General features: G+C 36.6%; 1 protein-coding gene across 5 annotated transcripts in view; it reads right to left on the bottom strand.

The window, feature by feature from the left end:
- Positions 1–14,313, bottom strand: part of LOC307021402 (uncharacterized protein) — a 32,838-nt gene extending 18,525 nt beyond the window's left edge. For 2 of the 5 annotated variants that reach the window (XM_079653495.1, XM_079653496.1), the window contains exons 1-22: positions 14,027–14,310; positions 11,242–11,310; positions 10,572–10,596; positions 9,820–9,837; positions 9,504–9,569; positions 7,652–7,779; positions 7,447–7,569; positions 7,243–7,300; positions 7,097–7,144; positions 6,748–6,816; positions 6,436–6,575; positions 6,179–6,310; positions 6,036–6,093; positions 5,885–5,965; positions 2,039–2,119; positions 1,289–1,369; positions 1,149–1,183; positions 963–1,031; positions 846–870; positions 740–763; positions 364–432; positions 137–276 (exon numbers count right to left, since the gene is read on the bottom strand). In XM_079653495.1, coding sequence (XP_079509621.1) covers positions 137–276; positions 364–432; positions 740–763; positions 846–870; positions 963–1,031; positions 1,149–1,183; positions 1,289–1,369; positions 2,039–2,119; positions 5,885–5,965; positions 6,036–6,093; positions 6,179–6,310; positions 6,436–6,575; positions 6,748–6,816; positions 7,097–7,144; positions 7,243–7,300; positions 7,447–7,569; positions 7,652–7,779; positions 9,504–9,569; positions 9,820–9,837; positions 10,572–10,596; positions 11,242–11,310; positions 14,027–14,053 — 1,566 coding nt within the window. In that variant the 5' untranslated portion in view covers positions 14,054–14,310. Of the gene's footprint in view, positions 1–136; positions 277–363; positions 433–739; positions 764–845; positions 871–962; positions 1,032–1,148; positions 1,184–1,288; positions 1,370–2,038; positions 2,120–2,682; positions 2,825–5,884; positions 5,966–6,035; positions 6,094–6,178; positions 6,311–6,435; positions 6,576–6,747; positions 6,817–7,096; positions 7,145–7,242; positions 7,301–7,446; positions 7,570–7,651; positions 7,780–9,503; positions 9,570–9,819; positions 9,838–10,571; positions 10,597–11,241; positions 11,311–14,026 lie in introns of those variants that run through there. The other 3 variants (XM_079653499.1, XM_079653497.1, XM_079653498.1) reach the window with 3 other exon arrangements.

Raw genomic sequence — 14,313 nt, 5'->3', positions numbered from 1 at the left:
AAATAGATAGTATGTACATTTCCTTGTTACTGTTGATAAGCAAAAATGTGTGTGGCGGAAAAAAGTAATACACATTTTCAATGAGAACAGGAGTCACTATAATACACACCAACCATATAAACGACTCAAAGCTCACCAACGTGTTTACGAGATGTTGTGTAGAGTGTAAGTGTTGTCTGAGAGAGGACTCGGAGAAACACTCCTCACAAGCGAAGCAAATGTAAAAAGGTTTGCTCTCAACCTGATTGCAGACAAACGTCATAACCAGGGAAACACCTACACAAACAAACAACACATTAAGAAATGATATATATATATATATTTCAGTTTCACACCTAACAAAACGTATGTTAAAGCGCTCACCAATAAGGGGTTGTTTTAGCTTCAAGCTCTCGTTGTGGATATAGTAGAGGCCCAGTTCAGGTACCCATCCTAATGTTTCAAAGGAAGAGGTTAGGAGGAAAAGCTTAAAATAATATAATAGTTTTACATGAATAAAAACACATGTTAAAATCAACTCAATACTTGTTCCTTTAGTGTAATGAGTTTCCAAAATGGACAAAGGCATATTTTAGGAAACTGTTATAACATTAATCATTGTCAAGAAAATGGAAGGAAAATGTATATAGGGTGTGATTCGTTTTAGATCTACCGTACTTTTTTTCTGAAATGTTCCCAATATTGTTTTAATTTATAAATGAGTGTTGCAGCATGTTGTAACAGAAGGAATAACGTTTACCCTGTTGGCCATAACAATCAGCACCTGTAAGAAAAGGAAGAATATTATCATATCTTATTGAACAATACATCATATTATTAAAAATAAGAGTAAAGTGAAATGGTACCTCCGCCAACACATTTATTCACCATCTAGAAAAGGAACATGAGAGACAGATATTATAGTATGTAAGTTTCCGTAGCATAAGACCTTCTGTAAGAAGCATTGAAAAAGTTCGATTTACCTCTTGGTGTTTCCATGACGAAACGTGTTTGCAGTATTTAGAGAAGAAGTTAAAGCCCCAACCGCAGTTCTGCCAAAAGTGAGATACAAATGTGAAACAAAGCTTAGGTTATTTTTATGTTTTCCATGAGGTACAATAATAACTTCCAGGATACAGTAATTAAATGTGTTAGTGATATTTTGTTACCTGACAGTGTAATTTGTATGATTCAATAGGTTCCTCTGCAAAGAAAAACAGAAGAATAATTTTGTTTTTATGATAATTGAAAACATAATCCTTTTTTCTGGAATCTATCAAACACTAGTTCACATTGAAATAATAGATACCCGGCTTCTTCTCTGGATTGACAACTGTCATCACGCTGCTCTCATCGTTCTCCTTTGTGATGGATTCCAGCTCTTTTGAAGCTACAAGAAACCACAGGCATAGTAAGTAAAACACACTGGGTTCCACTGAAAAATAAAAATCAACCTTAGTAACAATTTGGATAGACATTTTATGATGAAGCATCAGTCAATTCTAAGGTTAATGCTGTGAGATTCCCTTGGACATCATTTGGTAATTCGGGTTGGCTTGGTTTTGCTTGATGTTCTGCTGTATGACATGTACTTTTCTTGTTTGGTTTCTGCCTGATAAAGACATTTTCATTTTTTTGCACAGATTGCAAAGTATTATAACTTATTGTTCTAGCAAAGGGATTGGACAATTGTATTGTAAGGGGGGGCCTGACAGAAAAAGTTTGAGAACCACTGCACTAGATTGTGTCAAGGCACCCTAAATTAACGGGATGTAGGGACTGACCTCTGAGGCTGCCTTAAGGAAAACAAAACAAAACACTGCTGCAGTTTCGACCAGTCCACCGACACCAACTGAATAACATTGTGGTGATGTCTGGCAGTCAAACACAAGAGGTTTCAGTGCCTGAAATAGGTGATCCAACGGCAGCTGGTGTTATAGGCAACGCTGGATTTACTTCCATAGACTAAGACGGTCTTGCATTTAGATTTTAAGAAAGTTTCAAAGCAAGTTCAAGGGGAGTAGAACAGCTGTGTCTAATTAACACTGGGCATACATACCTGGCATCTTCTCTTGATTGACAATTGTCATCGAGCTGCAGTCATCTTTCTCCTTTGGAGTGGATTTCAAAGCCTTTAAACCTACAAACAACCACAGGCACTATTAGTAAAACATTCTGTCTTCTGAAAAATACAAATAAAAACCAACCTTGGTAACAGTAGAGGTTAGAAATTTCTACGATGAAGCAGAATACATGCTCAGGTTAAGGTGTTAAGGGTTAAAGCTTTGCTTTGTGACACCAGAACTAGATTGTGTAGGTTTGATATGATAAGGTGTTAGATTTTTAAATTGGCAGGAGCTCCAACAAGCCGTTTAGGACAGAGTGAATACACATATACAGAGCAGGGTTTCCGCTAGGATTTTTTCTTGCCGGTCAAATGTCCGGACAGAATTTATTTTACCGGACAAATTTGAAACTTACCGGTCATGTTTCAATAATAATAAGAATTGTGTAGCAGAGTTTCTGTTGGCAGGTAATCACTGGACTATGACCGGATATGCCGATGTTTAAAACTCAGTTAATGAGTCATTTTTATATTGCTTCATTTTATAATCGTAACAGATCGAAAAATTCAGATTCATTTTTCAATAAATGATTCCACAAACAACAAACATAATTATTACATTCAAACAAACTACTTGCAGTAGATGAAGTACATTATTCAAAAGTTTACATTAACTTTGAATAATAACACGGGAGAAACGGATCCTCTCTTTCCCTCTCTCTCTCTTGACAGCCCGTCAGTTTCTCATGCAGCGCGCTAAACAGTGGGCGGGGCTTCAGGTGATCAGAGCTGTGTGTCTCGGTCAGACTCAGCAGCTGATCCGATCTCTCTCTCGCGTCCGGTTACACTTCACTCGCGTTTATGTCCATATCGATCAGATCCAGCTCTCCTGATCGGCCTTTATAGAGAGCACAGATCAAACTATTAAGAGTGAATATCGGCCGATAATGGCGGCCAATCGATCGGAGCATCGGACATTTTGACCGGCAGGTTTTGAATTTACCGGTTTTTATTAAATGTTACCAGCTAAAAACCGGTAATTACCGGCTAACGGAAACCCTGATACAGAGATGCTGTATGAGAAACCAATGTGAGTTTGGAAAATTGCACATTATAAATCTATTCTAGTATACCTCAACAATGGAATTATGATCAGTAAAAATGGCAATGACATGGGACCTTTAAAAAAATGAAGAGATTCCTTAGCACTACAGGTTTCCTCTAGGAGCAGGACTGTTTTTACCGCCGTGCAGTTTGACCAGTCCACCGACCCCCTACTGAATACACATTGGCAGTCAAACATTAGAGATTTTAATGCCTGATAAAGGTCATAAAACGGCAGCTGGGTCATTCCTAGCATTCGGTGCCATTTAGGTCCCCGACACATTATATCATATATTTTGTATTTAAAATGTCTAATGCTTAATTTTTTAAAAGCTTGGATTTACATTTTTATCCCCCTCTACCATAAAACACCAATGTTATTTACCCAGGATATTCAAAAATAATTACTCTGATTTTAGGACAAGTAGGCCAAATTGCTGTGTCCCGTCCCAAATCATGTTTGCTCAACTTGCCCGATGCTTAGGTTAAAACTGTGTATATGTTGGAGAAATACTCTTTTCTCCACTCTTTGGTTTGTTTTAAAGCACTGATACTGTGGGTGACTCTGAACTGTGTATGACCTTGCAGCTGCCTCTTCTTGAGATAGGAGGAGGCAGGGCATTTCAAGTTGTTGATATTTATGAGAAGACAGACTTGCTGTCTCCTAAATATCTAATTTCTATGAGGCGTGAAGGAAGTACGTGACTTTTTCTAGAAGACGTCGCAGATGATCCTGACACCTTTCCGACACCTGCGAATGATATTAGCGCCACCTCGATTTACGACTTTGTTGTTATCTCCGTGTTTTGGACTATATAAGCCTGATGTTTTATGCTGCTCCGTTGAGCAACATACCTCGTGTGTGAGTTAACCCATATCCTTTGTATGTGATTTAACTCTGCTCCTTCTTGCAAGAATAAATTAGAACCTGATCATTGATTCTCAACCTGGTGTTGAGTGATATCTTTCAAACAGTATACATGTAGTCTTAACAGTTGCATGTGTGGTAGCTGCTAAATAAAGTCATGAAATCTGGGATCATGTAAAACTCAGAGGATGCAACATGACTGTATAAGGTTTGAACATCTCTGCCACGTATGCTGTTTCAAGTGTATGTTCGTGTTTGTTTTACATGTATAAAGCACATGAGATCTTTCTGGTCTGGGGGGCATTTCCACAATTGGCTGCAGTGGCAGGAGGTGATGTACTCCAGATTATTATTGTTGTTGTGCAACTGAATGATAATTAATCTCAACCATGTCTGTGTTTTATTGATCTCTTTCTGTGTTAACATTTAAGGTTGGTGAGCTATAAATTGCACCAACACATTCTTCCTTCAACGTTTTTATTTTTTAAAGAACTTAACTGTTGCGGTAAAGCATAACATGTCCACACTGTTATATTTATTTTAGTGGAAAATTATCATTTGTTTTACATTTAGAAAATATGTGGAATATATCTATCACATATATGTTTATGTTGTCACCCAGTGCTAGCTTGATTATCATCACACATGTAGCAATAGCCAAGTTTAGCATAAAATGTCCACCCCGTTACTATTTTTCACATTAACAGGGTGGACACAGTAACTGGGGATGTTAAAAAATAAATGTTTTAAACAATATCCTGACCTTGACCAAAAATATTTTCTTATACTTTAACAAGCCATCATTCAGATTAAACAAAAAAAAACATGGAAAATTATGTTTTTGATTTTTGATTAACCTAGCTGAAATCGCACCTAATGCTAGGAATGACTCAGTTCGTGTTGAAGGCCACGCTGGATTCTGTGCCCGATTCATCTTTCATGTAGATGCTGGGAACGTTTGAAACCCAGATCAGGGGGAGTAGAACAGCTGTTATCCGTTGTCTATCAACACTGGGTATGTGTAAAGCTATAGAGTGGTGCAGAGATGACGTATTTACCCGGGAGTAAGCTGCGCATGGGTTCCCTTGACAAAAAAGCAATGAGATTTCTCCATAGGATTTTGGAAAAGAGCTCGAAATAAGGTCTGTGGAAAACGAACCTGTTAGATAAATGCACGTTTTGTTCAGCCGGATAATCTCCACATGTCTACCCTACTCTTATAATTTTCTAATCATAAATCTAAATCGCCAGAAGCTAAATGCTAACGTTATGCTATAAAGGAACTACAGCAGGGTCGCACGACTTCAACGTCATGCCAACTTAAAATTGATATTCAAAAATACAGATTCTAAATTATACAAGTTGAAGCGTTTGTTTTAACAGTTTGCAAGACCTGCAGGTACTTGCTTTCAAGCAGAACAGGGGCAAACAAACTTAGCGGGAGTGTTTACGTGTTCGGCGTAATGACGTACAACGTCCTTCACAACTTCTGTAGTCCTAATCAGCCACTTGTTAACAACCATCGTTTTTCAGACACGTAAACTCTTCAAAAATCACCAGTGGGGTCACTGCTGATGTATTTAATGTCGTAGAACAAAATGTGATCCGTCTCTTAAATTTGTGTCAACCACAGACCTTATTTCCAGCTATTTTCCAAAATCCTATGGAGAAATCCCATTGACTCTGAGAGGAGGGAACCGGAAGTGGTAACATGCTGACTCACTTCCGGGTTTTAGGACTCGTTCCTGCACCACTATTATACACCACGCTAAAAACCATTAAACAGAGATGTTGAGACAATCTTGTAATAGTTTAGCTATTGTAGGACAGCAAAGGGACCACAATATAGATTTCACTTCAATACATACCCAGCTTCTTCCCTGGTTTGACAATCGTCATCAAGCTGCTCCCATTGTTTTCCTTTGTGATCGATTCCAACTCCTTTAAAGCTACATACAACCACAGGCACAATTAATAAAACATTATGGGTTCCACTAAAAAAATAAAAGAAATACCAACCTTCTGTATAAGAGGTGAAATTCACTGATGAGAATTTGGCAGGCTCCAGGATCACTTGCTGTAACAGGAAGTCATAACGTTTTACATGAGAATGAACAAAAGCATCCGTTTGGAAATATGAACAAGATAATCAACTTCATTACCTTTATATCCATGTTTGCAGTACCATGAATTTCCTCTGTCTGCTTTGCAAAATTAAGCATCAGGGAGCCAAAGTCTTTTGTGTAAGTGTTGAAATAATCCTTCGACGACAAAGTTGAAGGGTGCCACGCTTTCTGCAGAGAATAAAACTTTAATGAAGACAAACAATAATGATGGATTCACAACTACCATGTTCTTTTGCCAAATTAGACATCAGCATTCATTTCATGTATATTAACTTTGCGTCAGAGGCACTTACAAAGTAAGAAAAGACGTGGTCAAAGCTCAGGACGTGTTTGATGATCCCTTGGGGGGTCAAATTTATGTTGCAGAGCGTGCAGAGGTAGTATCTCTTCTCCGTTTGCCCGACACAAATGCACTCAATCAGGTGCTTCATGCCTAAAAGACAATGATCAGAAAAAAAAAAAAGGGGGGGGGAACAAGTTTGAATTGTATCTTATGGATTAGAGTAGTAATTTGATTCTAGAAGACTGCATACGACAGCTGTAAAGAGACTACCTTTTTCCATTAAGGAAGTTAACAGTGGAATTTTTCTGAAACATTTACTGACCAAGAAGTGGATGTTCTCTTTTGCTGTCTTTTAGGTATGTTTGTATTGTCATCCTCTCTTTCTTGAAAACTGGGGGGAGAGAAAGATATTTCAGTGATAAAGAATAACAGAAAGCTGGAGTAAATACACACAGTACAAACAGATGCAAATATTCAGTATATTGAGATATCAGAACTAAACTATATCCAGAAAAGCTACAAAATGTGTCACCATTATACATATTATAAAGATTGAGTGATTATTACAGGTAAAACAAACAAATGTCTGCTGCTTTGGTTACTTATAACAGAATGACAATGCATTGCTTCATTTTAATAATGGAGTCCTAAGAATAAATGTGCATACACACCTTGATGCATCTTGGGAAGCTTCTCAATTTCACTGAGTGTGCGAGCCACTGGAGAGTAGGGTCAGATCAATTTCAATTTCAATAATATACAATTGCATAGATGTTTCAAATATGATATAACTATAAGACATCTAACAATCATATACCCTCTGAGTAATTGCTTTTTTCCACTTGTTTAAACAGTTCTCCAGGCAATTCCAACAGCTGCAAAGAGAAAATGTCAAATCAATCAAACATGACGTCAATCAAACAAATCTTGACGCAAAAAATCTTTGAAGTTATCGAGTTACTCGGCTGCTCGAATATAAAAAAATGCATTTAGTTATGATTGCAGGCCTTAAGCTACAGACCTGTAGGTCTCCAGTTGTGCTTTCCTCATCGTTTTCACTCTCTCTCAACTCAGACCTCATGAAGTATTTATTTGGATTTTCAGGCATCCAGGAGAAACTCAGTGCGTTGGGGTTTATGTAGCTCTGAAATGCAAAATACAATTAAATGTATGCTTCCAAATTCTAAACATATCTGCATATTTTTGTAATGATGATCCGCACTTACAAAGTTGTTTCTGTGGTGGTCCATTGAAGTGAGGTGCGATAAAATCCTCGTTGATAGAAACTTTTCCTCACAGACATGGCACATGTAGAAATATGTTTTTGACTCTCGACTGAAACACAACGATATGCCTGGAAAAAAGCACATTTAAAACTGAACAATTACTGTGATAGAAATTATTATATCTGAGTTTTCTGCAGCTGATTTTTTTTTATTCAAGTGGAGCGCTGTGTAGAGGCGTAGGAAGATGGTGAGATTGTGTTTTCCTCCAGTTAGCCTTTAGCTGAACTTTTGTTTTCCTCTGTAGCGGTCTGTTTTTATTTCCTCTTTTAAAAAGGTTAAACGGTCAAGACAGTCTATTTTTAGTTTTCCAGACAGTCAGACCTTAGCCTCTTGTCTCTCAGATGTTCAGCAACAAATAATATACTTTTTGGGATACTTTTTTTTACAAATATTGGCCTAAACACAAATATGGAAAATAAATAGCATCATTTATGTTAAGGTATACAATCCTGTGTATGGCAAGCCGATTTAGCTTTTATTGATTTCTGGAGGATATCAACAAATCCATTCTTACTAGTAAGAATGTGAATTCTTCAAATCAAAAATGCAATTCTTACTAGTAATAATGTTTATTTCTGATATCAAAAATAGAGTTTTAACTAGTTAGAATGCAAATACTTGATATCAGAAATTCAATTGTAACTATTTGTAATGTGTATTCTTGATATCAGAAATGCGATTTTAAGCATTGTTTTTCTCATTCATTTCAATGGGAGTTGGAATTTGAACTAGTGGAAATGCCAATTGTTTATATCAGTAATACAATTTGAACTAGTTCAAAAACTTTTTTTTGTTATCAGGAATTCAATTTTAACTAGTTATAAATAAAAATTGAATTATAACTAGTTACTATTGAATTCCTGATATAAAAAATATATTTTTGAACTAGTTCAAATTGCATTTCTGATATCAACATTTGGCATTGCGACTAGTTGAAATGTAATTCTTGACATCATAAATTCGTATTTTTACTAGTTCAAATGTAATTGCAATTAGTAACAATTGAATTACTGATATCAGAAATTGGCATTTGAACTAGTTTAAATTCCAACTCCCATTGAAATGAAACGAGAAAAACGATGCAAATCTCACTAGTTAAAATCGCATTTCTGATATCAGAAATACACAATACAACTAGTTACAATTGAATTTCTGATATCAAGAATTTTCATTCTAACTAATTAAAATTTATTTTTTGATATCCTCCAGAAATTAATAAAAGCTAAATCGGCTTGCCATACCTGTGTCAGCATTGGTTATAAAGACTCTGCTCTTAGGTAGAATGCAAAATCAATTTGTTTCTGGATTTACATAAAATGCAACATTTAATGAGACTTAAAGTAATAAACTGTTGTTTCTCATCATATTGCCATCACTCATTCCAACTCTGCTGCAATAAAGGCCTGGTTTGTCTAATGTTGGGATGTATGAGAGAAAATGTTAATCCAATCCACTTTATTTATATAGCACATTTTAAAAACAGAGGGTTTGCCAAAGTGCTTCACAATGAACATAACATTATAATAAAATATAATATTACAAGAATAGATAAAAGGCACACATACGAATAGATAAAAGGCACACATGAGAATAAATACAAGGCACATAAAGGCTATGGATACACAATAAAAGCATACAAGTAGGTAGTGCATAGCTCAGACTGAGGGAAAAGAGGTGGGTCTTTAGGCGGGACTTAAAAGCTTGAAAAGTGGGCGAGAATTTGACATGGGGGGAGCAGGTCGTTCCTGCTTAAAAATGTAATTACAAACCAACTTAGAGATACTTTACTGACCTATGATGGGCCATGGGATTTCACGTCTGACTCGCGACTTGATCAACTCAATGCAAGGAAAGATGCCTGTAGAGTAAACATTACAATGGAAGAAAAGAGGATTAGACTTTAGATTTTTATGAAAGCCAACATAACTTAAATTCAAAAAGTAAAATAAATAGATAGATTGAAGTTAATTGGCAGTGACATTGAAATGTTTTAATAAATCTGTGTGTTTTACGTTATTTTTACCAAGTCAATAAAACATAATCAGCTCAAGGTTTCAGTATGCTTACACAATTTATTTACAAAAAGGAAGAAAGAAAAAAAGGCTTACCATGACCCTTGAACATATCTAAAAAGAAGTTAACAAGAAAAAAAAGGTTAATCTACTGCACAGAAAATCTGAGCGACACATTCTCGAAAGCAGCTTACAAGAAAAGGGACCCCTTAACAGCCATTTGACCTGGGGGCAGTGCATTGCATATCTAATTGGCTAAGTTAGTAAACCGTTACATTATTGTTTCTTTAAGCTAATTTTAACCTAACCCCAAGAATAATTTACAGGAGACCTCAACTCTTTTGCAACTTAAAACTTTACATTTTTTCATTACATTTCATTTAGTTTATCTTTTATCCAAAGCAAATTACCATACGTGCAATAAAACACTAAGATATAAACAACAACAAAAATGCTGATACAAAAACCATTAAGTGCCGTTTTGTTTCCACTGCGTCCAGACTTCGCTGCAGATTTTCAAATAACTTTTACTGGACTGCTGATAAATTATCAAATGAACAGCAAAACAGTATACTGGAAATAAAGCTAATGCTAAAATAAATTCACATTTAAGATTGACCAAGTAGTATCTTGTATCAATAGATGCCAACCTTATATCGTTTGCTTTTATTATTCAGCTAGTTTGTCCAGTTTTCCAAGCTTTAGCATTACAATGATCCCATGCAAGCTCAAACTCAAGTCTCATTTCCAAACAAATATCATTACTTTTTGTTCTGCATTTTTACAAGACCGCACACAAGACGTGCACTCAGAACATAGGTTTTCCCAACAAAAGAAAAAGGAAATACCTTGCTGGAAGACATCAATCATTGTCTGTTGGTAAAGAACAAAGAAACATGCAGAGGTTTATAAAAGCAGATAGAAACAGGAATATGGAAAACTGCAGTAACAAAAATCAAAAAAATAGGACCCACATATGAATGCTGTTCATGAGACAGATAAACACTTTTAAGGGTGTTTGCACTCGTTGCCCTTTCTTGTGTTGTGGAAATTATTATGGTAAAATGCTCATATGCTTGTCAGCTTTAATGCAGAATAAGCAAAACAATGATCATTTAAATTCCCTCTGCATATGCCATCAGAAGTGGAATGTGGACCAGTAGAAGATTTGAGAGTAAATCCCATCCCCCACGTAAGAACAAATGACCAAAATGCATCCTCCCCCATCCTTAAAGTTTTACAATTTGTGACTCACATAATTCAATCTTAACAGTCTTACTTCACAGCCTCTAACCCCTCCCCCCTCCCCCCCCATCGCTCTTAAATACACACTAACCATGCAGATTGATCTCTGTATGACCACACACACACACACCCCCACACACAAGCAGCCAGAGCTGACACAAAACAGACTTTTTTTAGGCAACACGAAAACTGCATTATCTCCTAGTTAGTATTGGTTAATGGTACAGAATGAGAATCAACCAGGTGAAGTTGTTCCTAAAGTTGAATGCCCACCTTTACATGTCCATGTGAGTGAATATGGGTTTTCAAATCAAACAAGTAGTTAGATGTGGTGAGGCAGACCTAGAAGAAGAAGAAGAAGAAGAAGGTGCATCATTAGCATGAAATAGAAGAAGGAACAGAGAAAGGGATAGAGTTTTGTACGGGACAACAGGAAACCTTCAACAGTTCAACTTTAGACTTTGATTCTTATCTATTAATATTTTTCCAGTGAAACATCGGGCAACAGATGAGGAAAGAGGGAGTTTGGTGGAAGGCTGGTTTGTCCTGAATTTATGTTTTGGTTTAACCCTTGTGCCCTCCTGGAATGTTCATCCTTTCGACACCTTCGTGGCAAAAATGTACACGCCCCAAACAAATGCTATTGAATCATGATACATCAATATTTGTTTCTACTTTTCTTTTCATTAATCACTTAAACAACTTCTAACGTACTCAAAACTACCAAACATTCAACAATTTTCTGGATTTTAACCCTTTAAATGCCTGTTTCATTATTTGAATTATCTCATTATTTATGATATAAAAACATAAAAAATGAAAGAAATGTCCATATAATAATTATAGTAGTAGGGGGATGGAACTTTGGTGGTTAGAGTCTTGGATATGTCAAAGATTAGCAACAAAATTGATTTGACTGCATTATTATTTTTTACGTAGTGTCAGATACTACCTCTGGACACCTTTGTGGCCAAAAATGCCTCATTGACTTCCATTCAAACCACATTTTTTGATCTCACTGCCTTTGCAGTATAAAACCATGCATTTTATAATGTCAGCATTTAATTTAGAAGAAAAGTAGTGATATTTGATATGTCTACTCTATTCCACCAGATTCAACCATTTTCCCACTGTAGGCCGATGCATGAAATTCTTACATTTTTGCCAGTTATATTATGGAGCCGTGTGACTACCAGGGGGTCTCGAGAGTGGTTAGTGTGTGTGTGTGTGTGTGCGTGCGTGCGTTCGTCATTGCTAGCAGCAGACCAGCAGGTCCTGCAGCATGTGACCTGGGGCTCTCTCAGGTGGTAGAACAACTATTTTTTAAGCCGCTGCTATGACTCCATCCTAGGGGAAACACTGTAATTACTGGGCAAATCTACAGGGCCATAAAGATACTCACCCTACTAAACAAACTGTAAAAACAAGTTGGGAAAGTAACAAAATTAAAAAAAGAACGTTTTTGTGTTTTGGAATTATGTAACGAATTCAAATTTAAAGAATGGAATATTAGTCCGACGGTGTTGTTATCGGCTGTTGCACCATGTTTGCTACCTCAACCTGTAGTAGATTTATCCTTATTGAAACGGTTACATTCAATGAAAAGTCAAATCAATGTGCAGGCTTATGTGAACACTGTTCTACATGAACAATATGGGCAGTTTATACAAATATTTACTGATGGATCCAAAAATCCAGAAAATTGTCAAACTAGTTGTGCATTTTATGTTCCTGAATTAAAGGTCAAAGTGGGAAAGCGAACAAGTGATCACATCGCAGTATATACAGTAGAGATGATGGCTATCTCACTAGCACTTCAGTGGGTAGAGGAAATACAGTCAATGTGACTTTTGCTCTGACTCCAGCGCAGCTCTGGAGAGTATAAACAACTTCTCTTTAGAATGTCATCAGGATATTTTACACATCATGTTTAGGTTAGTTCATCTGGGAATTGTTGCTCAATTTGTGTTGGTTCCAGCGCATGTGGGTATTAGAAGGAATGAGGTAGTGGATCAACTGGCAAAATGTGGTTTGAAAGCAAACCAGATTGATATTATGGTACCCATTAGTAGAGCAGAAGTCAAGTCTGTTACAAAAGTTGTTATCAAGCAACAATGGCAAAAACTATGGGACAGTAACACCAAAGGAAGACATTTATACCAGATACAAAGGGAAGTAGGAACGGGAAACACTTGGGGGGAGTAGTAGAAGAGAACAGAGCATTAACAGCAGGATAAAATTAGGTCACTCTGGATCAAATTCAACAATGCATCTGATTGGAAAACATCCAAATGGCAAAATGTGATGGTTACCAACAACCAGAGACAATACATCATGTATTGTTTATCTGCCCGGATTATAACAGACCAAGACTCATTCTGAAAACTGCACTGGAACAACATAACATCAAGGACATGGATTTCAGGTCAATATACGAAAGTAAATCAAGAAATTAACTAAACAAGCTGATCTTCAAGTTCCTCAAAAACACTGGTCTGAGGACAAGGATTTAATATGAACATTTAATAAATTAACAGTAGGTGGCGATATATGCTCCAAGTGGAAGCGATTCGCCATTAAAGAAAAATTAAGAAGAAAACAAAAAATTAGGGAGCGCAAACGAGAAAGCTGCAGCGAGAGCAAAAGTCTGATCATTGAGAAAGAAGCAAAGAGAACTGCAAACAAAAAGTAGTGTTAAAACAAAACAAAAAGACTTATAGTTTACATGATTACACAAATGGTTTGTTTGCAACTTATAGTTTTATTTTTTTAATTAAATGTATTTTGCTTGACTCAGTTGTTTTTCTCTTAAACTCTTAGTTTAGCTTGATTCTGAGGAAGTGTTGCTTTATCTTTATGAAACAAAACTAATCCCATAATATCATGTCGACCGTTGCATCTGTTAACTGTGTTGCACATGGTTGATATTACTCCCACTGTTGCAATGCTAACATACAGATAACAGCCTAAGCACTGAATCTTTGAAGCACAGAGACAGTAAGTCATGTCGAAATATTACCTCCATATCACTGACTGTGGTGCATTAAAAAAAGCTTACCTGACAGCCCAGGTTCAGATGGTCCATGATGAAAGTTAACTAACGAGAAGTACAACTTCTCAGGCAGGAAATTCTTTTTAGGATGTCATTTGGAGAAGTACAACATCAACGTCTACACCGAGCTTTGAGAAAAGTTTGAAAGTGGAAATTATCCGTAAAAAAGTGTGTTTGTTTGAGTCAGTTGCACAGCTTCCATTTTGCTGCTTCATGCGCGGCAATGCTTCTGCCGCGGGGAGGAAGCATTGGCAGCTGTGGTGATTAGAGACTCCTCCCAGCGCCGACTGTAG

The sequence above is a fragment of the Notothenia rossii genome, assembly GCF_949606895.1.
Source record: "Notothenia rossii genome assembly, chromosome: 10".
Taxonomy (NCBI): Eukaryota; Metazoa; Chordata; class Actinopteri; order Perciformes; family Nototheniidae; genus Notothenia; species Notothenia rossii.
The sequence above is the reverse complement of the archived record's forward strand: the minus strand, read 5'-3'. Positions and strand labels throughout refer to the sequence as shown.